The sequence below is a fragment of the Xiphophorus hellerii genome, chromosome 6 (genome assembly GCF_003331165.1).
Source record: "Xiphophorus hellerii strain 12219 chromosome 6, Xiphophorus_hellerii-4.1, whole genome shotgun sequence".
Taxonomy (NCBI): domain Eukaryota; kingdom Metazoa; phylum Chordata; class Actinopteri; order Cyprinodontiformes; family Poeciliidae; genus Xiphophorus; species Xiphophorus hellerii.
In genome coordinates this window covers 3,389,869-3,417,398 of record NC_045677.1, presented here as the reverse complement: position 1 = coordinate 3,417,398, position 27,530 = coordinate 3,389,869, and the positions used below count along the sequence as shown (strand labels likewise).

Here is a 27,530-nt window from a genome sequence, read left to right as displayed (position 1 = left end):
ACAACTTTTTGAAAATATTTTCTGTCATTTTTTTTTTTTTTTTACAAAAGAAAGTGAGAAAAAAATTTCATTGGACATCGCATGGAAAAAATCAGAGCTTTTATTTTTAAATCATATTCCTCAAATCAAGCCATTTTTATTATTATTATGTAACCCGGGTAGTAGTGCATGATTATGGATTGTCTCATAGTAAATAGTGGAGCCACAGTCGTTGAGTCCATCAGTCTTGCGCTGTGTTTTCTTATGAGAGGAAGCATTTGCTTACAGTTCCTGCTTCACTTCTCTTTGAACCCATGACGTCTCATGTTCCTGGTATGACATTTTTTTTCCTCCACATGAGTCGGTGTGTTCAGTTTGCAAGAAATGACAACACCTGCACATGACGACCAGCATCTCTGCCATCTGTGGTAAAGACAGTAGAACTAGAGACCAGAATAGTCACATCAACGAGCGATACGTGTGTTAATTTCAAATTAAAATGTAGGCCTTGTGTTTGCCGGAGTTGATGAATGTCAGGCTTATCTGATTGGCCTTTCTTGGATTTCCTTGCATTGTTGCACAGTAAAATAGGATCGTTTGGGTGTCCACTGTTGTCCTTATACCACACTGGGCAAACACAGCAAGGAGTGCAAACAAATTTCGCACTGGAGTGAGCAAACGAGAGACCTCTTCCTCCCCCATCCAATCACTCACAACCTCCATTTTAACTGCGAGTCATCAGGGAGAATATGTGCAAACTATACTTTCCTCAAGAAGTGAACACCTAGAGAAGAGAGCCTGGATTTATGGCTGCAGGAGGCAGAAGGCTACTTGTTTAGTTTAACTCTAGACTTTCCTTCCAAACTGTTTGTAACATGGGCCAGGAGTATTCACAGGCCAGAAAATAAAACATTTTTAAAAACTCATTTAAAGACGATTTTTCCTCCCCCTGCTCAACAATTAAGAAAGCATGGAATATTTTAAACAAAGAAAATAGTCTTTATTTTACTTTATTATTTGTAGGAAAGGAACGTGTAAATCATTGTAGGTCTAAAACTTCAAGAGGGTTTTGAGAGTTTTTTGCTTATTGACAGAAAGGCAATCATTTTACTAATTTGTTTTTGAAAAAATAAAGATTCAATCTATTCTCAGTAATGAAAACATGATTTAGGTCACTTTTCATGTATAATAGCTTTAATAATGTACGGTAGTTAAAAGCTACTGTCGGTGCACCAAAGTCGTCTTTTGTGTAAAAGTCAGTAGATAGTTGTGGTTCTGTGTATCATGAACTAAAGGGAAAGTAAAAATCTTGGTAATTAAAAGAGGACAATTATGTTGTGTTTCTAACATTTTTGTGAGAAGATTTTAATTTGTGGCCAGCCAGTCACAGTAACAGATTCTGCTGGACTATAAATTGTCCCAGTTATTGCTGCGCTAAACGATAATGTTGTTGTTTTGAGGACATTTTCAGTTAATATATTGGTAATGGCATAATAACACAAATTCTCCCGTTCAAAGACCAATAAACGTTAATTTTGTTAAGAACACTTAGCACTGAAACTGGAAGATATTTTGCATATCCCAAATAAAAACACCAGAACCAAAAACAATAAATATAACCACTTACAACTGAAACCATGAATTAAAAAAATGATGAGATCCCTCAACAAAATTGGCCTTAAAAAAATGTTGTCATAAGATTAGAAATTGAGTTTATTGCAATTAATTGATAAATTGCTTTTTTTTGGTCCAAATTGGAGAAATAAAAAGTCTCCATCTGCATCAGAACAAATCTGTGTCACTCAGCGGCCACAAAAGGTCTCCGGGCCGCACTTTGGACAACACTACTTTACATGTTGACAGAAAAAGCCTTGCTTTGTTCGCCAGTACAGTTAAAGGTGTTCACTTATCCATCCATGTTATTGCAGCTTTTTATCTTTTTCAATTTCCCCCCTTCTAATAGAGTTGTCAATTATTTCTCTTGTACTTTAGAGAACTGAAGTCACCATAAAGGTCCAAAAGGTTTGGATTTATCATGATTTTAAATATGAAATTCTAAGAAATCTGGAATTTTAACGGGTGAGTGACTTTCAAACTACATAAACTTAGAAAGTCAGAGTTATTTGATTCTAAAACAACAATAATGAGCCTGTCGCAATAAATAATCGCATGATAAGTTAAAATGAGCTAGATCATTTCCATTCTGATGATTCATATTTTTTGAAGAGCATTTTTGTTTTCAGAAACTTCATAATCCATTTTATGTATGGGTTTGCTTGTGTGTGGTTTTTATTTCCTTTTTTATTGTTTTTGGTGATTGTATTTTATTTTGGATATTTGCATTACCTTCCAGTTACAGGTTGGGAATGTTCTGTACAAAACTAAAGTTCATTGTTCTTTGACTTATTATGCCATTTTCAATATATTACTTGAAAATGGTCTCAAAACAGCAATATTATCGCTTATCGCAATAATTTCTGGCACAATTTATCATCAGTGCCTAAATTATCCTAACCTTTTCATCTTTTATTACTATAGCTAATGTTCTCCGTAATGTGTAGTAATTAACTAGTAGTTTGATTCTGATGACTACAGTTTGGACAATAACATGAAAAAAGACAAACAGATAAAGGAAGTAGAAGTTTAACAAACATGTTTTTCAGCTTGGTACTGAACACCAGCTGATGGCAGGGCTCCTTTAATATCCATAAGACTGTTAAAGCTGTAATATGGAGCAACAGTTGAGGGCCAGGGATACTGTGTCGAATCTGTAGCGTGTTATTAAAATGACATACAACTGTAGGATCAGTAATAGAAGATTTTAGCTGGTTTTATATTCTAGCGTTGATTTAATTTGTCCCTCATATTTATTTATGAAAGTTCTCATTGAAGTACTCAACAGTTTTATTGAGCCAGGTCTTTAAAAGAATTAAGTGTGCTTAATTACCAAGCTGTGTTTATTATGATTGCCATTCAGCCGTTTATTGTTTGATAATATCACAGGAGCAGAGGCCTCCAGTAAACTAAGTTCAACACACCCAGGATCTTTCCCTGACTAAACCCTAACTCTGCAGATTTGTCATAGTAATTCTAAATCACTATGAAATCAATACTGGGACACAAGTTTTCTTGCTCTGGATGTGTGTTTTGATGGAATTAAAGGACCAATCATATTGAAAGAACAGGAAAAGAATTAGCACACACACACACACACACACACAAAAAACCCAGATAAATTAGGCCTGGACAATAAGTCAGTAACAATATACATAGTTTCAGACATGTAATCTGTATAGATAGATAACACATCTGCTAATTTAATATATAGAATAGTCACTGAACTCCGATCCAGAACTTCACGGCATTCTGGGAGATGTAGGCAGAGGAAAGACTTTAGCTGCCCAACCTTGCAAGGCCAGCTAAGCTAGGTTGGTGACATCAACTAACTCACTCACTCTTTGGTTACCTGCCACAGCCGACAGCTGCACCTGCTGATGAGAGGAGCAGCCATATTGAAACAATATGTATCAATATGGCAGTAGTCGCCATATTGCTCCCACTTTCTGACATTTTGAGTTCATTCTGACTAGGATGTTGGAATTTTCCATTTTCAACTACAGCTGGAACTCAACTTCATTAGTTCCTGTTAATTAGTTGTTTTTTTTAACTGTAATGCCTCCTTTTGAAAAGATATTATTTATAATGCATACTGAGCACATCATATCTGTGTGATTATGTTGATACTGGGATTGCTTGGAGCTGTGAATATATTTAAAATGACACAAAAAAACAACACAAATTGATAAAAACACTAATGTTTTTTTTAATGGATTCATGCTTTAATGATGTGGCTGCAGTGTAAATATGAGAATTATTGTGCCTGCTCAGTGGATTTAGTTTTTTGTGGTGGTGAGCTCTCCACTCACCTTGTCAGTGTCTTTGATCCCCTAATGGCAGCTTCACCTGAGAGAACAACCGTGACTTGACTTACCGAGTTGATAACTAGCTAATTGTACAACTTTAATGGCTACTTTAGTTAAGCCAAAGCTGTTACAGAAAATCTGGACAGGTGGAAGTTGCTTCTTGGTATTAGGCCCCTGGAAATGGTCGTGTATTGTGGTTATGTCTGGTGATGTTAGCATAAATGAAGTCCAATACAACCTTGGTTTCACAGTAGCTGCGCTTCCATTACAAACATACACAAAACGTTGTCATTATTCTGCTAATGTCAAAAAAACACAATTTCACTATTGTGGTGTTTCCATTAAATAAGAGACGCAATTAAAATCACATGTGAATAAGTTTGTTCACGCAATAAGTCATTTAAAAACATGCTGTGTCATCATCCTCCTACTACTTCTTGTTGTCTTCTTCGTCGTTTCTGCCAGTGGTAACATCCGGTTGTGGATCTTGTTAGATCCGGAAAAAGTATTTCCATGGCAGTTTTGCAGAATACACAAACAGCCGAAAAACCACCTGATTTTAGTGGCAAGACTTTTTGTCAAATTTTATGGAATTCTTGTGTTTCCTCTAGGCAAATTTTTTTTCCCAATTCCAATTTTTGCAATTTTAAGGTCAATGGAAACGCAGCTTGTAATGCCTACAGTACAGAACTGATGTTATCAGTTCTGTAGAAATGATGATGTCATTTCCATGGACAACACACTTGAGCTCCATGCTTTGCTTTGTGGTAATACCTCTCTGAGATCCCAGGGTGTCTCCTCCATCACATGTGTTCTCTGGTTGGGGGGGAGGGGTGCCGAAGACAGCCAGTGATATTCTTCAACTGGTGTTAATTTTAAACCCGGTTCTCACCGTGGAGTGAGATTAGGTCTCAATCTGGGCTGCTGTGACCTCACAGAGCGAGAAGCTAAGAAGGATTTGGCTGTCTCTGCTCAGACGGTTTATCTTCCCTGTTTATGTCAATGGTCTGTGTGAGAGAGTTGGAGCAAAGCAGACACTGGCAGAGTCAATGACCGAGAGTCTGCCTGCCACCTCGGCCCAACGCGGCGAAGCCTGGTCTTTTGCGGCGTTGAATCAGTTTGTGTAATAGAACTGAACGCGATGACGGTCTAGCTGGTCGGCAGAAGATGCGTGGACTTGTTTGTTCAACTGATCTGGAGATGGATTTGGCTGAAGCTGATGAAGTTGTGGTAAGAAACAGCTAGTAATCCCAAGGAACTTGTTTTTCAAAGAGAGAGTTGCCTGAAGCAGGTTGAATAAATGTTAAAGTCAAGTTAGTTTGGATCGCACATTTCAGCAACAAGGCATTTCAAAGTGCTTTACATCATAAAAATATAATATTAGGCCTGTCACGATAGCAAATTTTGCTGGACAATAAATTCCTCAAGAAATTATTGTGATAAATGATAATATTGTTGTTTTGAGACCATTTTCAAATAATATAATATTTAATATAATATTAATATAATATTTATAATATATTATTATAATAATGCAAAAACCCATCCTCAAAGATTAATAGACTTTAAATTCTAATGAACATTTAACACTGGAACTGGAAGACATGTTAAATATCCAAAATAAACGAAACAAAACAACAGAAACAACAAATAAAGTGAATTATGAAGTTTCTGTAAACAAAATTGTCCTTCAAGAAAAGGGGCTAGTTGAGACTGAAGACTTGTCATCCAGTTTTTGGTAGAAAGAGAGAGAAAAGAGAAAACAATAAATCAAGCAAATGGAAATTATTGAGCTTGTTTTAAATAATCATGCGATTAATTGATTTATTGATAATTGTGACAGGTCTACAAAATACATGCTGTCATCAAAATTATCAAGCAAATTGAGAAGCAAATGTACCTCAAATATCAATGTTCCAGTTCTTATGAATCAGAAGCAGTTCTGAACAGGATTTTTAGCCTTGATTTGAAGAAGCTCAGTGTTTCAGCATCTTTGCAGTTTTCTGGAAGTTTGTTCCAGATTAGTAGAGGATAAAAACTGGCTTTCCGCATTTGGTTAAATCATTTCTATGATGAATGTTTTAAAGGCTTTTGTATCATATTGGCTCAATTCAGTTAGTTAGACCTTGTAGTGTTGAAAATAATGTTATGGATCCTTTTTATCACCCACTTAAATAAAATATTGACTACTGCAATGTTTAAAGAACCGTGTTGTTTATTTTAATTCAAAATCGCTGTGCATTCATGGTGACCTCTAAAGCCGCGGCGTTCAGGAAGTGACTGCTAATCCTCCTTAAGTTAAGGTGATGGTTTTAAAGATGCAGATCACTGGTGACTGACAGCAGCAGTGAAAAGTGGGTGTATGGAGGCAGCTCAAGTTCAAAACTCCACTATGTTGGAGTGAGGCCAGAGCACTCAGGCTGAACGGCTGAGCCTCATGTTTGGTCAGAAGACCTTTTCACTGCCACAGGCATCAGGCTTTTCTGCAGCCACTTGCCCTCCAGCCCAGTGGGAACTGACAGATCTTCACAACGCAAAACTAGGGCAGCTGAGTTGTGCAAATATGATATGCTGAAAAAAATGTTGGCAGTTTAGAATGACTCAGTACTATGCAAACAAGGAGATGGGGTTTTTTTGTTGGTTTTTTTACACTTTCCCTTTGATCCTTTTAACCAAAATGAGAAGACAAGAATTAACTTGTGAAGTTGCTATGACTAATAACCAGATTACATTAAAAAGTAATTTAATATTTGCACAATAACAGCAACGTACACTGCAACAGTTACAATTGTAAAATATATGTTATTACTTAAAAATGAATTATTATTTGATATTTTTCTAATAATTAACATAAAGATCCTTCCTTAATTAATCGCAATAAACTCAATTTCCTTCCTTTTAATGAACACACATTTAGATCAGTGATCCCCAGCCCCCCGGTACCGGTCTGTGGACTAATTGGTACCGGGCCGCACAAGAAATAATTAAATATTTCCGTTTTATGTATTATTTGAGTCTGGAGGATCTTTTATTTTGAAAATCCTTTAACCGGATTCTCTCGGTTACGTCTTGCGCGCCAACATTGAGCCCACAAGCAGCGAAATGAGTAAGAAACAGATCAAATGTCTTTGGAAAGTTTCTTTGGGAAGGGAAAAGTCCCAGAGAAAGAGACAGGAGAATGGATTTATCCCGGCAGGTGATTTCCACATTCCAAGCCCGCTCTGCATGATATGGTGACCGGCTTGTTACTGAGGCAATGAAGCCTTCAAACTGTTTCGCCACGTAGAGACTAAGCACCCTGTGCATAAGCAACACTTCGGGTGTCATTGTCTCTCATCGCTCCCAGGTGGGACCGTCTCGTTGCAAAGAAACAAGCTCAGGGCTCCTATTAGTCGTTATCGTGAGTTAACATTTTCACGAAAATAAAATGTTCGTTTTTGTGGTGCATCTGTATCTTATTTTGAAGGGACATGTAGACGTTACCATAGCGACCAGAGTCAGAGAGTGTTAGGGCAGTGGTCGAGACGAGATGAGGGGAGTGGAGCTTATGAGTTTTAGGTCTGGTTCACACGGCACGATTTAAGGATTGTAGGACGATTTTCCAAACTTCTGTGACCACAGAGCCGATAAAAGTCCAACAGGTTCGATCGGTTGGTGTCTCCAGCCACACGGCAGGAGCAACACACCACACACGAACCGATTCCACTCACGAACATCCCGATTCCAGAAGAAAATCTAGTATAACCCCCAACATACCATACTTGAATTTAGAATAATCAAACACGGATGACGATGTAGAAGCAGCAGTGATAGTTTGTGGACTCATTTTAAGCGATAAAAGACATAACAAAAAGAAAAGTTGTTTGATAAAAGACGGCGGGAGCAGCCGCTCTATTTGCTGCACTTTGATTTGGAGGTGAGTTATGTTTTTTCGTAGTTAACATTTTTAACTGAATAAACATAACCACATATAATAAACATATATAAAAATGACCTTTACATATAGTAATAAACATTTCCACATGTCACCTCCGATGTCTACCGGACCCTCGGTTGCGCCATGTCAACTGTTTGGGATTCCCCTCCGTTCTTACGTCACCGCGCTTTCTGATTGGTTACCTGTCACATTCAACAGGCTGCGTTCTCACTCCCCGTCAGGGAAAACCCCACAGGCTGCGATAATCGGGCCAAGACAATGTTGAATATGCCCGATTTTAGATCGGGCATATTCAACACACCCACACACTGCAGGACGTTGTAAGAATGTCGTAAAAGAAAAATCGGGGGGGGGGGGGGGGGAAAGGCTTTAGTGGGAATACCAACATGCAGAACCATTATCTTACCCCTTGTAGGGTGAGAAGTCCCTCTCTTCTGCCTCCTTCCTCTCTGTCGTCCCTCTACGTTACATACCAGGTTTCCTCGTCTCAACTTCGTTTTGTTTCTCACCTTTTCTTCCCCAGGGGGATGCCAGGGCCCAGCTGGTGGCAGAGCGACTGGGTCTTGGACAAAACCTGGACCTATCTGACACCATGGTCCAGCAGAAGCTGGATGAGATCAAGGATCAGATCCGTCGTGAGATCCGCAAGGAGTTAAAGATCAAAGAAGGTGCAGAGAACCTGCGCAAGGTAACCCCAAAAATATTGCTTGCAAAAAAAGTAATTTTACTTGATTGCAAAGTAGTACCAAACTTTAATCATTTCCAATTTGTAGCTCTTTCTATTACTCTGTCAAATTTACCACCCAACAGATGTAATAGTGCTCCTTTACTTTCTCATTCTTCCGTCAGGTCACCACAGACAAGAAGAGCCTGGCGTATGTGGACAATATGCTTAAAAAATCTAACAAGAAGGTGGAGGAGCTCCACCAGGAGCTGCAAGAACTAAACGCCCACATAGTGGTCAAAGATCCAGAAGAACTAGCAGGTATTTAGAGCTAGCTGGCTGCATCGACTTCATGAGCTACTTCTTCATTATCCAAGTTGTACCAATGAAATATTTGTGACCAGTTCTCGTCCCTGGTTTTTCCAAAACTTTGACTGACCTATTTCTCTTTAAGAACTATAATATAAGAAGATACAACATCATAACTCAGTAAAATACTACAGTATTCCCTGTACCGAACTTGAAAATTGGACTTTATGTTGCTAACACTTAGCATTCGTCAACAAATCCTAGGCGGAAATGAGAGCGCTGCGCAACACAAATAATCACCTGGCCCGAACTCAGTTCGCTAAGTAATAAAACATAATTTAGCGAAGTTTCGAGGCAGATAATTTGCCTCGACAAATTTTTATAATCGAGGTACTCGAATCATTTGAGGAATCATTGCAGCCCTAGTTGTTACAGCAACCCTAGACATTTTAGGCATGTGCGTTTGCTGATCAGAAAAAGATCAGCCGAAAGTAGCAGTCGATCACCAATCAATATCTCTTACAGCTATTCAAAATGTTTAACTAAGCTTTACTGGTGAAAGAGTTATGGGCTGACATTCCCTCTGTCATGTCAGCCCATTTAGCTGTGTTTGCTGCATAGTTGTTTTAACTGTAACTACAAATATTGACAATACAAACAATTTTGGGAGTGTTCTGTCAGAAGCCCTATATAAACTTACAGATGCTAATAGAGTGCACATCCAGTGTTTGGAGGTGAGTCATTCCCCAGAGGCTGACATTGTTGCATTCCCACATTCCAGCGATAGCTACAATGAGCTGCCGATTGTTCCTCCCCGAGCCTGTTGAAAGCCTGCTCCTGTTCGTTTGTCAGCAACAATGGAATTTAGAGAGTTGAAGCACAACAGCTGAGAGCATTCAGGATCGCCTTTGTTACCGCCGTTGTCTTGTGGAGTAGTTGTTGGCAGCTGTTGTTCTGATGGGTTAAGGAAGCAAACGGATGGCCTGTTGCCGTCACATTCCCCTGGTTTAGGAAGTAGATTAGGGGAGATGTGTTAGTTTAGATTTATGTCTTGAGCACGACCTGAAATTTGGGCCGGGTCGGGCCAGAATTATTTGCTTAATAGTCTGGTCGGGGGGCTGCACAGTGGCGCAGTTGGTAGCACTGTTGCCTTGCAGCAAGAGGGTCCTGGGTTTGATTCCCGGCCTGGGGTCTTTCTGCACAGAGTTTACATGTTCTCCTTGTTATGTGTGGGTTCTCTCCGGGTACTCCGGCTTCCTCCCACAGTCCAAAAACATGACTGTCAGGTTAATTGGTCTCTCTAAATTCTCCCTAGGTGTGAGTGTGTGTGTGCATGGTTGTCTGTCTCTGTGTTTCCCTGCGATAGACTGGCAACCTGTCCACTATATGACCTCTCGCCCGGAACGTTAGCTGGAGATAGGCACCAGCACCTCCCGACCCCACTAGGGACAAGGGTGTAAGAAAATGGATGGGTGGATGGATGGATGGATGGATGGTCTGGTCTGGTCTGGTTCGGACGTTAAAAATACTTGCAGTGCATACAACACAGAGAAAGCCAAACGAGAATGCACAGTATTGTTGTGTTAATCTACTTATTATAGTGTAAATGGAGGAGGAGATGGTTTGACCTGTTGAGGAAATAAAGAAAGTAAGTAGGATGCAGAAGTTCATCAGATTGTAACAAGTGCAGCGCGCTGCAGGGGCGCACGGCCCCACCTTGCTCCTTGCACCTTGCAGGTGAGATAGGATCCCTGTCAATTACAAAATTAATTAGATTGTGTTTTCTAAAATAGTTTTTAGCAGTAAAAATTAAATGTTATCCCACCCAGACCAAAAAGCACCCCTTTGCCCTGAATCCCCGTGGATCTGCATGAAATGGTTCGTTCCTGCTTGGAGCTTGACGGTGACGGCGTTCAGCAGCAGACAGTAGAAGACAAGAACGACTGTGACAGTTACTATGCTGCCTAGAAAAATAATAAAGTTAGGTTTTCAAAAAATAGAGAGACAGAGAGAGAAAAGGGTAAAAGTGTTAATTTGTAACCCAGTTTTTCTCCAAGAGGAGGGTAGACTGTGTGAGATTATCAACCAATCAGCATAGTTAGCTTAGCTACAGACTACTGTTTGCCTCCGTTTCACTAGCATGTAATGAATTAAGGAAAGAAATTACCAACATATTCATATATTAAACTTGTCCCTGTACCTTTTACCACACTTAACAACAGATGAGTCGGTCAGCAGCAGCTCTAGCCCACGTCCCTCCTGACCTGTCCTCTCCTAAGTGAAATTAAAGCTGCAGTATGTAACTTTAAAAAAAAAAAAAAAAAAATTTAACATATTTGTTAAAACTGTCATTATGTTGTGACAGTATGGCATGAGAGATAATCTGTGAAAAATCTATTTCCTCTGCCTTCTCCCAGTGTTATCTAGAAACAACCAATCAGTGACAGGAGGCGGGTTTTAGTGCTGTTAATCACAATCTCATGTGGCTGCTCATCCCTATGCTGCAGCTAGCGCAGCCTGTTGTGAATGCTCATTCTAGTTAGCATAGCTACCAAGGACAGCAGATAAACATTTTTCCTGTAATGATAAGTTGTTTTTCCACCATTAGCACATTTAGCAGTGAATGAATGAGGTTCATTGACAGCGCTGCATTACTTTACTTTAGCATTACTTTAGCCAGTAATAGCAGCTCAGGGAGGAGGTGGAGGAGATTGATTGCTTTCACAGATTATCTGTCTCATAACAAACTGGCACGACATGGTGACAGCTTTAACAAATATGGATAAAACATATTTTTTATTAAAGTTATATACTGCAGCTTGAATAAAATGCAACTACATAGCATTTTTTGAGAAGTCTGGATTGCTTTATGTATATTTTGCATGTTACCTATGACTGTTGCTCGTGGGGAGAGACATTTCAGCAATCTAAAACTAACAGAAAAAATTTAAGCAACCTACTTGCATACTGTATGTGGACTGTTGCATGTAAAATTTATGAGCAGTAAATATTGTGCTAGTTATCAGTATTGGACCAAAGAAAGCAAGGCAGTTGCAAGCCTTTAAAATTGTGACGCTTTTGATGGGTCAGATAGACTCAAAAAATTGTTACAGCAGCTGGGGGGGTGGGCAATTTAATTTTTTGTCATGGGGCCCAGGATTCCTGACAGCGCCCTTGCTCAAATTACCATGTTATAGCACAGTCAAATAACTATGCTACTTTCAGTTGTATAGTTATAAGTGCTATATATATATATATAAAATGCCAAATGTGACTTAAAAGAAATCTGTCTTTGTAATTTGATGCCTTGAAATTGGGCATCTATCTTTTTAAAAACTCTACTCTTTCTGAAACTCCACCTTCAGGAGGTCATCACAACATGGCTTCTCTATTAACCCTTTCACAACGTCTTTACCAGCATTGCACTGAGAAGTAGCTCCTAGTTCAGCAGATATCCAGTTCGACCGGGTGTTTGCTAATTGCTGTTGGCTAGTCTGAAGGAGCTCAGAGGGGGAGGTGGGCTCTAGGAGACGGAAGCTTGGAAACTTCACCTTGAAGGCGGAGCTAGGTCCAGCAAGACTTTTTGCACAAGTGATTGGTTGCCAAGGGAGATTTAATGATTTCTCAAACATGCATGAAAGAATCAAAACAACACTCCAGGTATGTTTTTGATGAGGGAATAACATTACAAAATTATATAATGCTAAAAAAAAACTTGCTTTTACATGATGCTCCCACTTTTCATGGTGGGCTAAAACAAAAGCAGTAGAAGCTTAATTAAAATATATCAGGTTTACTTTGGGCTCAGGCCTCTAATCAAAGTTAATGAGTTGAGTCTGATTGGCCATGGACACAATGCCTCTTAGGCCCAATCTAAATAATGTATGTGTGTTTGAGGAGAGGAAACTTGTTGACTTCTGAATGGCTGTCTTAAGTAGGAACAAATTTAGCTTGACTCTGGGACCTCCTATCTGATGAACTGGGGCATTCTGGATAAGTGACGCGACAACAGTGGAATGTTTCTGGCCATCACAGAGTGACGGAGGGAGGGCGTCTGAATGTTGCTGAGCTCCTCAGACCTGAAACCCCATCTGAAATCATGCTGAGCTCTGGAGCGCGTGAGGAACATCACTCACTTCTAGAATTCATAAAAATGACCTTCTCTGTCGGCCAGAGTGTTCATTGCTGAAGGGTCTCTGGCTTTTCTTCACCTCTCAGCTGAGGCCAGAAATAGCCTGGCTGGGAAGCAATGGCTTTGATGCAGAACCACCAGTCAGGTTCCCCCAGTCATATCTGCTCTCTTTTCTAAGGGGAATTCCAATACTGAGAGCTGATCCACTCTCTAATCTTCAATCATATCTCATCTCCATGGAAATAAACTCAGCATGGTTTCAGGTCTGAGTTGCCCAGTGATGATGTCATTGCTTAGTGAACCGTATTAGTCATGTTTGCCTTCCTATCAGACGCAGGCCGGGTTAATATGTGGGAGGGTTCCCCTTTGTCAGTGGTCCAGCGGTGACATCAGCCCTGCAGCTATTCAGGAGCTCACTGTGTCGTTGCACGGCCCACTCTCAGGGTGGGGGTCACTGAATTCCTGGTGGGAAACGACCTGAACCATACCACACCCCCCACAGAGAGAGGCAAGCCCCCATCGTAAACTGGATGGCAGACTCAGCTCTTCTACATGTGTTGTGGTGTGCCATCACCGCTGACATAACATGACCTCACTGCTAACTCTGCTGTTACAGACGCACTGATCAGTGATTTGTGGCCAGTTTCTGATATCTTTAGTGTAATCTACAGAACAGCATAAATCATTCCTATTGCTGCTAAAAATATTCCTTACATTAATGTGAAACAGCAACATCATATTGTTGCATGAGGTTGAAACTTGAGAGTTGTGACTGTAAGGTAAACTCTTGATCTTTCTTAAAAGGATAGCGTTATGTAAAATCAACTGTGTTGAGCTTTACATCATGTTCTGATGTTATTCTCTCATCAAAAACATTCCAAGAGTGTTGCCTTGATTCTTTGATAAATGTTTGAGAAATCCTTTAATCTCGCATGGCAGTCATTCAGCTGTGCAAAACGCCTGGTCGGACCTAAACCCGCCTTCAAGACGCAGCTCCTCCACCAACCCCCTCATTTTTCCCACTCAACTCCTTCAGACTAGCCAGCAGCAATTAGCAAATACCTGGTGGGATTGTGCATCTGCTGAGTTCATTATATGAGCTACTTCTCAGTGCAATGCTGGTAAAAACCTTGTTCAACTTCCTGAAGGCACAATTTCAGTAAGAGCAGGAGTTCTTAGAGACAGAGGCCCGATTTCAAGACGTTAAATTACAAAGTCAAAATTCTTTTAAGTCATATTTGATATATGAAGCATTTTTATAGCAACTGAAAATAACATAGTTACTCAATTGTGCTATAAAATGACACTATTTGCCTAGAAAATGCATAATACTGCCTCTTTAAGTATCTTCAGCAAAAAGAAACTGATTAATAATGCATTGTCTTGACAACATGGATTTTAGACACATTCAAACATTATTGTTTACAAACGTTTATTGGAAACACTAATTTATTACTCAATCTCTTTTCATGTTTAATTATTGTACATAGGCACATACATTTATTGGATTAGTTTTTTTTTTCTTTTAAAAAAGGAGTCAAAACAGTCTAGCAAAATGTGATTTAAACCATTTTGATCTATTTTTTACTAGTTTCTTTTAGTAGCAATGAACCCACAACATATATTGTGATAGACATATCATCATCATCATCTTCATTATTATTATTAATAGGTAATACATCTGCCAGAACATTCAATATATAGGATATTCACTGAATTCTGTTCGCATGGCATTCTGGGGGATACAGGCAGAGGTTGAGCCGCTCAACCTCTCAAGGCCAGCTAAGTTAGCTTGGTGTCATCAACTAACTCACTCTATGATTGCCTAGCAACAACCTGTAGAATAACTTGTGCAGCAGCAGTTTCATGTTTTGTCACCATGCCTCATTTACCAGTGATGTCAGTAACGCGTTACTGATGTTGGACCTCTTTTTTCAGTAACGAGTAATCTAACGCGTTGCTATTTCATATCCGGTAGTCAGACTACAGTTACTTATCAAAATCATTTTGCGTTACTGTGCGTTACTATTTTCTTTTAGAATTTAATTTAATTTCCTCTACGCGTCTTGTCGAGTGATCGCCGTTTTTATGCGGCAGTATCAGCAGCAACAGAAATGTAAACAATGGAGGGAAGAGGGAGATGCGTATTTTGTTGGTAGAGAAACAGGAACTACTTTGAGTTTCTGTCGCCAAGACCGATTATTATAAGCGGCTTTGGGCTTTTCTTATTTTTTAAAGTCGCTAACAAATTTAATGAGTCGCGGGTTGCGCTTTTTGGGCTCGTCTTTGAACGTGAAGTTGCTCATTTGGGCTTGGAAATAAGCAGACATAAGCCCCAGAATGTGTCTGTCCTCCAATTAGTTTTAGTCAGGCTCTAATCCTTCTTTAGAGTTTTCCAGACAATAGTGGACCACACAAAAACATGCACAAATTACTAACGTTTTTTTTTTTTTGTACTGTAACCATTAAAAAATCTCCCCTTCAGTTCAACCTTATAAGTGGAGACACATTGTTGATGTTACCATTATATAAAATAGCTTACAATTTAGTATTGGCAAAGATCAGTGTTGTTGTTAGCAGCTGCTGAAAGTAACTAAAAAAGTTACTTTTAATGTAACTTAGTTACTTTCCAAATCAAGTAGTCAGTAATCTGAGTTACTTTTTCAAGGAATAATCAGTAATCCGATTAAAGTTACTTTGTCAAATTAACTATGCCATCACTGCTCATTACTACTTAAAAATAGGAAAAGCAATGGCTGGGGTTGAAAACTGGATAAGAAATGAAAGGTCATGCCACCATTTTGGCTGTATTTCAGATATTTAAAACAAATAAAAACCTATCAATAATAATCAATATCAACTGATATGAAACACTTTTATCGTGATATGTTTTTCAGCCCTACTTTCTTTAACTCATACTCTATATTTACTGATTCCATGCCAAAAAGTGTTGGTGTGAGCATGTTGTCAGTCTCACGTATGTTGTGTTCACTGATGAGAAAAAGATTTGATTCCTGAGTTAATTTCTCAGTTCATTTCTACTTTCTATGCACTAAACATTTAGAATATTTATTTAGCTGTACGCCCCTCTAACTTCCTCAACTTACTTTCTAGTCTCTGTGTCCTCTACTCCCATTAAACAGAAAGGCCCAGTGCCAATCCTCCCCAGCCTTTTAAAGGTTATTACATGACTCATGTAGTATTTTAGTTGAATGAATCACGTGCTTCCATTCTGCTCTCATCCCACAGGTGTTCAACAGAAAACATTACACAGTGTTTACTGAAACATCCGAAGCATGAGTCATACATTTTCTTGTTTCTGTCAGCATCTTGGAGCTGTTTTTAAAAAAAAAAATCTTTTCTGGTTTCAGTGGAGATAGGCACATTTATTAGATATTAAAGAACCCATTGATTTCTGATCTCTTCACACTGCGCAACCGCGCAGCAAAAAATCCTGTTGTGTGGAACAATAACGCTCTGAGAGTGAATGGGGACGTTTGCATGTTGTGCACCTCGGGGGTGAAGCATGTCAAAATGCATCAACACAACGCATCTATTATGGCATTTAAAAAACAAGCACTATACCGAGGCTCAATGCAGGAAAAAAAGGACATCCGGAGCGGCCAGATAGCAGGTAAAGCAGCGCACAACTAGCAACGCTCACCCGGAAGAGCATCACGGTCAGAAAGCTAAACAAATAACCCAAAAAATAATTAAAGTCTTCAAGCTGGCGGTGGTTCTGCTGGTTCTGCTCTCGCTCTTGGACGGTCGCTACTCGCTACTGGTAGTAATATTTCACAGACGTAGCGCCGCTCAACCTTCTCCAAACAGTGAACTCTCACACAGAACGTCTCCTTAAAGCTTCAGCATGTAACTTAAGAAAAAAAAAAGATTTTAGATATGTATTAAAATATGTCTATTATGTCTAAATTAGATTAATTTATTGCCGGATAATTTTTTTTCATTTTGCCAGATAACATAGCATCATTTATACCTAAAGCGAAAAATTAACAGCCATTCCAGGCGATCGGCAAAGATTATTGATTGGCCTTTTGGATGATCGGAATCGGCAGCAAAAAACCTGATCAGAGTGTTCCTAATTTTTATAGCAACTGAAAATAAAATAATTACTTGATTGTGCTATAAAATGGCATATGTACCTGGAAAATACATAATACTGGCCCTTTAAACTGCAAACAAAAGTAGATCATGAAGCATCAATCATTTTGAACAACTTCATGGTTGCTATACTGTCAAAATCCCAGTAAGTCTCTGTAAGGCTGACCGTATGTTTCACCCTTTTTTTGTCTCTTTCTAGAGTGCCCTTTAACCCCCGATACTCCAAGCAGTGAAGCGAGAACGTGCACAAGCAACAGCCGCCTGGCAGCTTTAAAACGGCAGAATGACATCGAACTGAAGGTGAAACAGGGAGCCGAGAACATGATTCAGATGTACTCCAACGGCTCCTCCAAGGTGAGCACAGCATGAGAGGAGCAGGACTCACTCGACTTTCAGGTTTTTGCTGAGTCATGACAGAATGTCAGCGTGAGTGAGATTGAAACGCCACCATTGTTCTCATTCTAGCCAGTTGAAATAAGGTTACACTTTACGAAGTAATATCTGCTGCTGAGAGATTTCAGCTTCGTCAGAAGGGTTCTTACCCCAGCTGCTGTTTTAGCTGCCATTTTTTAAAAAGGCTTGGAAAACATGGGCACATGAAACACAAAGTTTGCCGAAGGTGTCCAAACCTTTATCCCACTGGGTTAAATCAGCAATTTAGAGGTACTACAGGCATAAACGTGAAGAAAGAAAAAAAAAAAAGAAGAAGGAAAACTAAAATTTTAAATATATTGAACACACACACACACACACAAAAATTATTTTATGTAAGAAAGTAGTAAAACAAAATTGTAAATCATAGATTCGAAACATAAAAAGAGGTTCTCTTGTTTGCCCTTAGAAAAAATATATAGTCTGTCAATTTTGGGGGTTGATTGTTTACAGTTATCTTGGTCCAGTTTGTCTTTCTTGTTTAATTCTCATCAACATTAACGGGACATGGGACACTCTTTCTTCGAAAAACCTCCCTGTATTTACCCCAAGCCTGCTTTGGAATAAGCCTCTGGTTGTCACAGGAAATCAAAAACAAACAGATGAGGCACCTGGCGAAGGCGGGGCCATCAATGACAGAAACATAAGCTGGTAAATTTAACTCATGTTGCCCCCTGAACTTTTAAATGATAGAACTGTCTCTCCGGTGTGTTTCAGCCACTTAAGGAAGAGCTCAGAGTTTGAACTGAAAGCAGAAACTCTTAAACGTGACTTGAAACCCAGTCTGTGACATGGCAGCTTCTTCAGGGGGAATGTGAGAAGGCGCTGACACATACTGTGCTACACGCACGCAGCCCCCCCTCCACACACACACACACACACAGCTGTTTGTTTCCAAAGCTGGATTGTCTCTTTCCCTGCACGGAGGGAGGACAGACTGTAATTTAGGAGGAAGGTGTGCAGCATGAGGCTTCAGGTAATAACAGCTGGAACACTCAGAGCTTCTCATGTTCATCAGCACTACTGTCTGATGTTTAACTGTAAAACATCACCCCTGTATTACGGATCGTTTCTTATTTTACTCAGTTTCTCTTAATTCTTAAAGTGTTAATTTGCCTTTGATTGAATAGCTTTGATTGCTCCTTCGATGTAATACAGAGATTCATCCAGAAACTGTTCACCTTTGTATTTCATTAGTGACGACACTATTCATTGTAAAAGTTATTAAGGAAAGTCCACACTATTTCTGATCTCAATGAGGAAGATGGAGGAAGCTTTTTGGTTTGTTTTGTTTTGTTCAGAGGTTAAAAAAAAGAGAAGGAAACTGGTGTGCATCTTATTTTTGACAAAGCTGTTCTGCAAATGAATCATTATTTTTGTCCACATTAGGGCTTAAACAATGAATCGAATTAATCATGATTAATCGATTATTGAAATAATTGCCAGCTAATTTAATCAGAGCAGTAATTAAAACAAAACTGTACAAAAATTACATGCATTTTGCACTTGAGATAAAAAAAAAAACTTCTTTGTCAAATTCTTAGAAAAAAAAAAACCCTTACTACAAATGTTCACACAAACAAACAATGATTTCATTTTAGGGATCTAAATGTTTATTTTCTTATTTAACAAAAGGAATTGAGTTAGTTTTACATTTTTATGGATTTTTAGTATTGTACACAATAGGCTCAAATGGTTCAATTAAAAATCTGGAGAATGTGCCAGTTTTTTATCCGATTAACCAATTAATAGTCAGAATATAACTGTTAGCTCGTCCACATGAATGTTTTCAAACAAGAGGAACATTTGTTAGCCTTCAGGTCATAACCAGGCCTTAGTATTGTTACCTGACTCCCAGCGTCTGTCTGGGGGGTGTCTGTGTGTGTGCGTGTGTGTGTGGGTGTAGGTGTGTGTGTGTGTGTGTGTGTGTGTGAAAGGGGATATGGGGGGGGTCGCATTTTGTTCAGTGAACCTCCCCACTCCTGTTACCCCCTTCCACCTCCAGCCAGACAGAGGCAGCCATTCCGTTGGAAATAGTCCTGATGTCAGAGAGGAAATGCCTGCTGGACGGAGGACCTTCCTGCGCGCGCAGCCATCAACAAGCAGCACTTAAACGTCACAGGAATTTGGGGTGGAGTGGGCTTTGTTCACGCTGTGTGTGTGAGTGTGTGTGTGTATTTGCATGCATGAGAGGAACAGCAAATAGGAGGAACTCCTCAATAGGATTTTGCTTTGTTTGCAGCGAATACAGTTTTCCATGTGGTCAGTTGTACCACAGGTCCAATTAAGGGCACAAGCTGAGGTTGTGGCGCCAAATTTGGTCTCCCTCTGCAGGTGGTCAGATGGTTCATGACGTCAGTGAAAAACAGGGATGGAGGTTGGAGGGGTCAAAGGGGGGAATGTGATGTCCACGGTTTTCCTCAAATCACAAATTATGAATTTAACTCTGTTGTTCAAGACAAACACGTTCTAATGTAAATTTTTCTTTTTGTTTTCCACCGACAGGACCGCAAGTTACTGGCCGCCGCTCAGCAGATGCTTCAAGACAGCAAGACAAAGATCGAGTTCATCAGGATGCAGATCCTGAAGGCCAGTCAGGCCACAGAGCTGAGCTTTGAGAGCAATGACCTGATGGGTGAGCTGCCACACCCATTTACTGACCAGGACTACACAACTACAGTTGGTGATCCAGCTACAGATAATTTAACCTCCTCGCCAATCCTTGGATGATTTGACACAAGTTTTTACTTATGGAATAGAGCTGTTTCATAACAACCGTGCTTTGTTTCATACCTGCTTTTAAAGACAATGATGTAATGATGTTCTGTTGTAAAGAAGTTTGCACGGTTTAAAGTTCCTAGAGCTCAAAGGAGGTAGAATGGTGCGCTTCTCCTCCCTCACCGGTTGCTGCACACCACCAATGTTTACTTGAAAGTAGGTAAAGTATAGCTCCATCCATCCATTTTCTTATACCCTTGTCCCTGGTGGGGTTAGGAGGGGTGACGTCCAGCAAGACGTTTTGTGGAAGAGGTGGGGTCACCCTGGACAGGTCGCCAGTCCATCGCAGATAATACAGCTCCAATTTTCTCAATTTTGGGAAATCGGCAAACGACTGATACTTAACGAGAAATCAATCTTACTTCTAATTTCATCTATATCAGCAAAGGCCTGAAAATCAGCCACTGTCCTCTTTTGTTTGTGGTGAGAGAGAGAGATGACTGTTAGCCCTGCTCAGCAGGTCACATCTGCATGTGTTCGGTTAACAATAGTCAACGTACGGATGTCAACTTAGCAACTGTGTTGCTATGTTTAGGGACGAAAGCAACAAGAAAAATCAGAATCATCAAGTCAGGCTTTTTAAACATCTGTGATTTCTCAGAACATCCCAGTTGTTGCAACTGTACTTGAAAACTCTTGCAAATTCTTCCTTCTATTTTAGGCCTGTTGTAACAAGTAATAAATCAATTAATCGCATGATAAACCAAAACAAAGTCAATAATTTCCATTTGTATGATCTATCATTGTTCTCTTCTTTCTCTTTCTATGTCTTCGCCCTTTTTTAAGGACAATTTTGTTTGCAGAGACTTCAACATTAATTTTGTTTGTTGTTTCTGTTGTTTTAATATTTTGGATATTTAAAACGCTTTCCAGGTTCAGTGTCAAATGTTCATTAGAATTTAAAGATTATTGCTCTTTGAGAATATGTTCGTGCATTATTATGCCATTACCATTACATTACTACACTGCATGCCAGAATTATATGCAAATCGGTATTTTTGCTCTAACTGGAAAAGTTTTCAATTAAAATTTGCAAAACGTGGCATGCTATATGGCAATACTGACACATGCGCAGATCTAAAATTTTAAGCTGTTCTGTGCAATGGAAAACAAACGGCAGAAATTGTGACGGTATTTCGTCTGGTGCAACGTGCCAACTTTATATGCAAGACGGGACGTGGAGGTGCTTTGAGTCAAGCTGAGAAATCTAAAATTATTCAAAGGCTTCATAATAACATATCTACCTTGGAAATAAGCAAAGAATTGGGCCGTGATCATCGTACCATCAAAAGATTTGCGAATAACCCCGAACTTTTCAACGGACGTTCTGACAAAGGGAAGATTCGTAAGAAAGCACCTGTTTCGCATCGAGAAATGAGTAGAATCAAGAGAGAAATCCGCCGTAACCCTCTTGGAACTAGCAAAGAGGTTTTTGAAAACGCAGACGTTCCAGATGTACCCAAATCAACTTGATGTTGTATCCTGAGGAAGATTGCGGATTGCGGAACTTCTGGAAAACCAGAAGTTCGCCCACCATTAAAGGATATTCACAAGAAGAAGAGGATGGAGTGGGCAAGAAATCACATGAAAGTCAATTTTCAAACAGTTTTGTTCACCAGCAACCCTTGATGGACCCGATGAATGGAAGAGAGGATGGTATTGCAAGGAGGGTCCACGTCCCCATTGAATCAGGCGTCAGCAAGGAGGAGGTAGTGTGATGTTTTGGGCGGCAATCATTGGAAACGAGCTGGTAGGACCATTCAGAGTTGCAGATGGGGTGAAAATGACTGCCAAACTCTACATAGACTTCCTCAAGGAACACCTGGAACCTTGGCACAAGAAGAAGAAATTGTCATTCCAGAAAAATATGGTATTCATGCATGGTAATGCCCCATCCTATGCTGCAAGGCTTACCAACGAATATTTGCAGAGTGTTTTTGCGAAGCATGGGAAAATTATGGAATGGCCAGCCTGTTCACCAGATTTGAATCCCATCGAAAATCTGTGGAGCATCCTGAAAAGGAAGCTTTACTCCGGTGAGAGGCAGTACTCTTCCAAGGATGACCTCTGGAATGCCGTTCTCACTGCTGCCAACGACATCTCATCAGATGACATCGGAAGTTTGACATCTTCGATGGACCAAAGGCTTTTATCTCTGATCCACAAAAATGGCAATTACATAAAACACTGATTGTACCAAGACACCTTTTTGACTATGTTTGCTCTGCATTATTGTTGTTTTCACATTAAATGTTCCTAATCTAATAAATGTTTTGATTTTCCATCCTCACTTTGCCACATTTGGCACTTTAACACTGATTTGCATATAAACATGGCTCACTCACACAGACTAGATATTACCAAAAAGGCTACCATTTGCTTACTATTGCTCCGATCAGCTTGAAATTTTAGATCTACACATGTCTTAGCATTGTCATGTAACGTGCCGAGTATCGCAAATTTTTATTGAAAACTATTCGACTTAGAGCAAAAAGACCGATTTGCATATAATTCTGGCACGCAGTGTAGAAAATTGTCTCAAAACAACAAAATTATAATTTATTGCAATAACGTCTGGGACAATTTATCATCAGGCTGAACTTGTTTTTATGACAGGCCTGCTCTGTTTGTCTGCTTTAGTCCAAGCTTCGGTATCAAAATATTTCTGAATAAATGTGAAAAAAGGCGTCATTCGAGCTTTAATAATCAGCAAGTTTTGTTATTTCAAGACTATCTATTGCTTTTTTCTTTGTTTTCAATAAAAGCAGCTTGATTATGTTTATAAAATGTTATGTAAGAACTGTAAAGCTTTCTATTTTTACTTTTCCATAAAACATAGAAAATTGGAATGTGATGCTATTAAAAGTGCTGTATAAGAAAACTCTACATGTGGGATATGAGTTACGCCTATAAGAGGTTGTTTCCATCCTGAAGTTACTAACAGTTGGTTTGTTCTCTGACCAGCTGACAAGTCCATCATCAGTCCTCTGGACCTGCGGGTGGAGGAGCTGTGTCACCATGCCAGGATAGAGTCTGCAGTGGCAGAGGGAGCCAAGAACGTCATGAAGCTGCTGGGCTCCGGAAAAGTCACAGAAAAGAAAGCTCACTCAGAGGCAAGACTGTTTCAGTGTAAACTCTTAACATTCAAAGCAACTCTTCTCGACTTGCATACCTGCGTCTTACGGTTTTAAGACGTCTTTGCTCTCTTCCAGGCTCAGGCTCGCTTTACCGAGTCCAGCCAGAAGCTGGACCTGTTACGTTACTCGTTAGAGGAGCGCCTTAGCGAGTTGCCAAAAAACCACCCTCGCAGCAGCGCCATCGTAGAGGAGCTGTCTCTGCTGTCCTCCCCCGCCCTCAGCCCCAGGTCCAGCATCATCTCCACACAGAACCAGTACAGCACCTTCACCAAGCCCGCAGCACTCACAGGTAACACACACGCAGCTCGGCTGCACATCAGAAACCCACAACTGTACAGTGATTTGTTAATGCAGATCTTGGATGATAGTGTGAGGTCACCCTCCTGACTTGGCTGATGGCGTTCCAGATGGCTTATAAAATGCAACATTACTGTTTACATCAACACAGTGCCATGTTACATTAGTGAACCTGTTAATCTTGTTAAGCCATGCCCGTATTTTAGTGTTTCCTCTCTGCCTGTGCAGACACACCCCTCCACCTGTGTGTCTGAACAAGCTACAGACTCCTCCACAGCCTGGCTGCACTGGGACTGGCCTAGTCAAAACACCTCACAAAAACCAGCTCATGTTTGGGCCAAAGATATATACACATGCATCTTCTTCACAGCATGCTTAACGCAAATATAAGAAAATGCAAGCCTCTTAAAGCACAATTCAGACGTTGTAATCAAGATTTTAGAGGTTTTAGAGATTTTTGAGTGTGGGCGAGTGGTGAGACTTTATACTTGATTATTCTGCACCAGAAGAAGCCAGATGTGGTAGATCTAGACGGAAACAATGGCTAGAAATTATTATTATGAAACTAGAGATGCAACAATCCGATATTAATATCTGTATTGGTCCCGATATTGAAAACAAATCTAGATCAGGTATCAATGATTAGTAACAATGCACCTGATCCATAAGGGCAGATCTATTCAGTCTTATTCTACGCTTTGTGCTTTGAGCAACATCATGTTTTATTTATTTCACATTATATTTAGAATTCCTAATTGCACTTTCTAAACCATTGAAAGAAGATTTGTTGCAGTTTATTTTTACATGTTTGATCAATCCAACAATCTTTTGTCAGTTTCAGTTTCTTTAACATTTATTTTACACTGACTGTCTTACTCCTAATTGCACTGACTGAAAACCTGAAGGTTGTTTCTATATGTTTGACCAAACTTGTCAAGCTATTGTTGTGTTTAACTGTGCTGTATTGGTGGAGAGTTAACAACAAAATTTTTAATGCAGCACTGTGCATTAATTATGTCTGTTTAAAACAAAAATAAATGTTTTAAGTCAATTGAGCTGCTTTTCTGTATCGGCTCTGTATCCGCTGATACTAAACCTCAGATATCTGAATCGGTATCAGAAGTGAAAGTGGATCAGTACATACATGAAACTATAAAAGAAGTCTTCTGGTTCTGATTACGCAACAGGTTCTCTGTAGAAGCTGCGGTTAATATTCTATTAATTGTGTGTTTTTTCTTTATTTGCCTCCTCCATCTTATGAACTTGTCACAATCCTGTCTGTTTCCTGTTTTCCTTTAATATTATGAATATGATCCATAGATGGTGGCGTTCGTTATTACTTCTGTAACAATCGCGCTGCAGTGTGTCGTCTACTTTCTTCTTCTGTGAATGTGGGTCGCTTTGGAGTTGTGAACCATTCACAACAGAACTCTGATTTCAGTCACTTTTAATTAGTACTATGAACAACCAACAACAACAACAACAACAAAAAAAAGAAAGGAAAAAGCTGCTGTGTGAAGGAAGGCAAAGTTGGAACAATGATGCATAGCGACAGTTACTACTTAGCTCTCAGTATCACTAAATAACCGTGGATGAGTCCTTTTTGAATTAGGTGAGAAAACAAACAGGTTTTATTATTTTACATAAAGTAATCCATAAATATTATGCTTCATAGTGAGAAATAACATGCAGCTTCATGTTTCCTTGCAGTAGAAGATAATCTCAGGCTTGCACTAACAGTTGGATTAGTCATCCTGCTTTCCTCAGGCGCAGCTATCTATCTATCAGATGTTTACTGACTGATAGAACAACATTAGATTTAATACAGTTTGTTACAGTAATCAACTGTCTGAGGATGAGTGGGCTTCTATTTAAAGCTGATGCACATAAATGTGGGATTTATTTAATTCTGCTGAGGTATCAGGCTTTGGCTGGATTAAGCTCCCATAAGCAGGGCTTAAAACTAAAACTGAGATTCAGTTAGACCTATTAGGTCTGGTGTGTTTTATTTTAGTCAACAGTCGTTGTTAGAGTCGGCTTGTTGGCTTCCTCTAATAAAATATAATTACTACTTGTGAATCAGTCGAACCTGAATGTGATACTAGTCTACGTGCAAAACCAGATTAGTCTAACTCATTAAACGAGTCATATTTGCATTTCTGCTGCTGCAGTGTAAAAAGACGGTCTGATTGGGTTTGGAGAGCCTTCCACACACTAACTGGTACGTTACCTTCATCCTCAGGCACGTTAGATGTCAGACTCATGGGCTGCCAGGACCTTCTGGAAAATGTCCCCGGCCGTTCCAAGGCGGCCCCCAGCCCGCTGCCTGGCTGGAGCCCCAGCGAGACGCGCTCATCCTTCATTAGCCGAGCAAACAGAAACCGAGGCGTGAGCTCCAGGAACCTCACAAAGAGTGAGGAGGTCTCCAGTAAGTACAGCTCACCTCCCTCTGACTTTGTTGGGATGGAAACTGAAGAACCACGGGGGCTTTCTGAGGTCATTCTCGCACATTTTCAGAGGTTCCTTAACTTCCTGTTTCCTTTTTATCTACAAGGTTGGTTTTTATGTGCACTTCTAAGTAAATGTTTGAAACCTGGTTTGTTTATGTTGATTATGTCCCCAAACGCTGAGGGAGTCCAGCAGGTTTGGGGACATCTGGGATATCACCAATCCCAGATTTGTTTTATAGTGTTTTAAAGTTGCAGCATGTAACTTTTATTAAAAATGTTGTGTTTTAAGTGTTTGTTAAAACTGTCACTAATGTGACAGTAGAATATGAGACAGATAATCTGTGAAAGATGGAGCTTCTTCGCCTCATCCTTTTGCTACTATTGCGGTCTGCAGAAATGTACAGACTGCAATAGTTGGCCAGAAACAACCAATCAGATCCAGGAGAAGGGTCTTAGCACCGTCAGTCAACCTCATGTGTGTGCTGCTCAATGTGCTAACACACACACACACAAAAAATGTTCCAGGGTAATGAGTGTTCTGAGAAATGAATGTGTGGTTAACAATAATCACCCCATGGTTGCCAATTTAGCAACTTTATTGCAATATTTAGTGACTTTTCAGACAAAAGAAACTATATTGGCTAAAATCTGAATCAGCAGGTTAGGCATTTTAAAGATCGATAATCGGTGCACCTCTACTAAAACACCTTATAACTATTCTAAAAAAAAAAGTCTGATTATTTACAAAGAAAATGATATTAAGCAGTTTGTATAATGAGTTAATAATAAACCCAAGAGAAATGACAACTGTAGCCTTATTAGAAACAACCTGACAGCTCCGTGTGTTTTTTCCAGATGAGATCAGCGCCGTCCTGAAGCTGGACAACACGGTGGTCGGACAGACGAGCTGGAAGCCTGTCAGCAACCAGGCCTGGGACCAGAAGTTTACACTGGAGCTGGATCGGGTAACACACATCTGCCTTTGATCTCCACCTGCGCTGCCAGCTGGGCCGCTCTGCTCCAAGTAAATGTTTGCTGCTGCTGGTGACCCGGTTCTGTCCCGCAGTCTCGAGAGTTGGAGATCTCTGTGTACTGGCGCGACTGGCGTTCCCTCTGCGCTGTCAAGTTCCTGAGGCTGGAGGACTTCCTGGACAACCAGCGTCATGGAATGTGTCTGTACCTGGAGCCACAGGGGATGCTGTTTGCTGAGGTAGGTCCATCCACACACACCAAGTACTTCAAGCCCATAGAAGGATGATCAGTGTTTCTATATTCATAATCTGCTGTAGCAATAACACAGCTTTGGTGTCACAGTGAATATAAGTAGGTTGTTTTTTTTTTTTAGCTATTCTAACTATCTTTTTCCCTTGTTT

General features: G+C 39.9%; 1 protein-coding gene across 1 annotated transcript in view; it reads left to right on the top strand.

The window, feature by feature from the left end:
* Positions 1-27,530, top strand: part of pkn2a (protein kinase N2a) — a 41,457-nt gene that overhangs the window by 7,132 nt on the left and 6,795 nt on the right. The window contains exons 2-10 of the mRNA XM_032565413.1: positions 8,363-8,527; positions 8,689-8,824; positions 17,263-17,417; positions 20,001-20,130; positions 23,238-23,386; positions 23,486-23,699; positions 25,950-26,135; positions 27,013-27,122; positions 27,224-27,367. Coding sequence (XP_032421304.1) covers positions 8,363-8,527; positions 8,689-8,824; positions 17,263-17,417; positions 20,001-20,130; positions 23,238-23,386; positions 23,486-23,699; positions 25,950-26,135; positions 27,013-27,122; positions 27,224-27,367 — 1,389 coding nt within the window. The remainder of the gene's footprint in view (positions 1-8,362; positions 8,528-8,688; positions 8,825-17,262; positions 17,418-20,000; positions 20,131-23,237; positions 23,387-23,485; positions 23,700-25,949; positions 26,136-27,012; positions 27,123-27,223; positions 27,368-27,530) is intronic.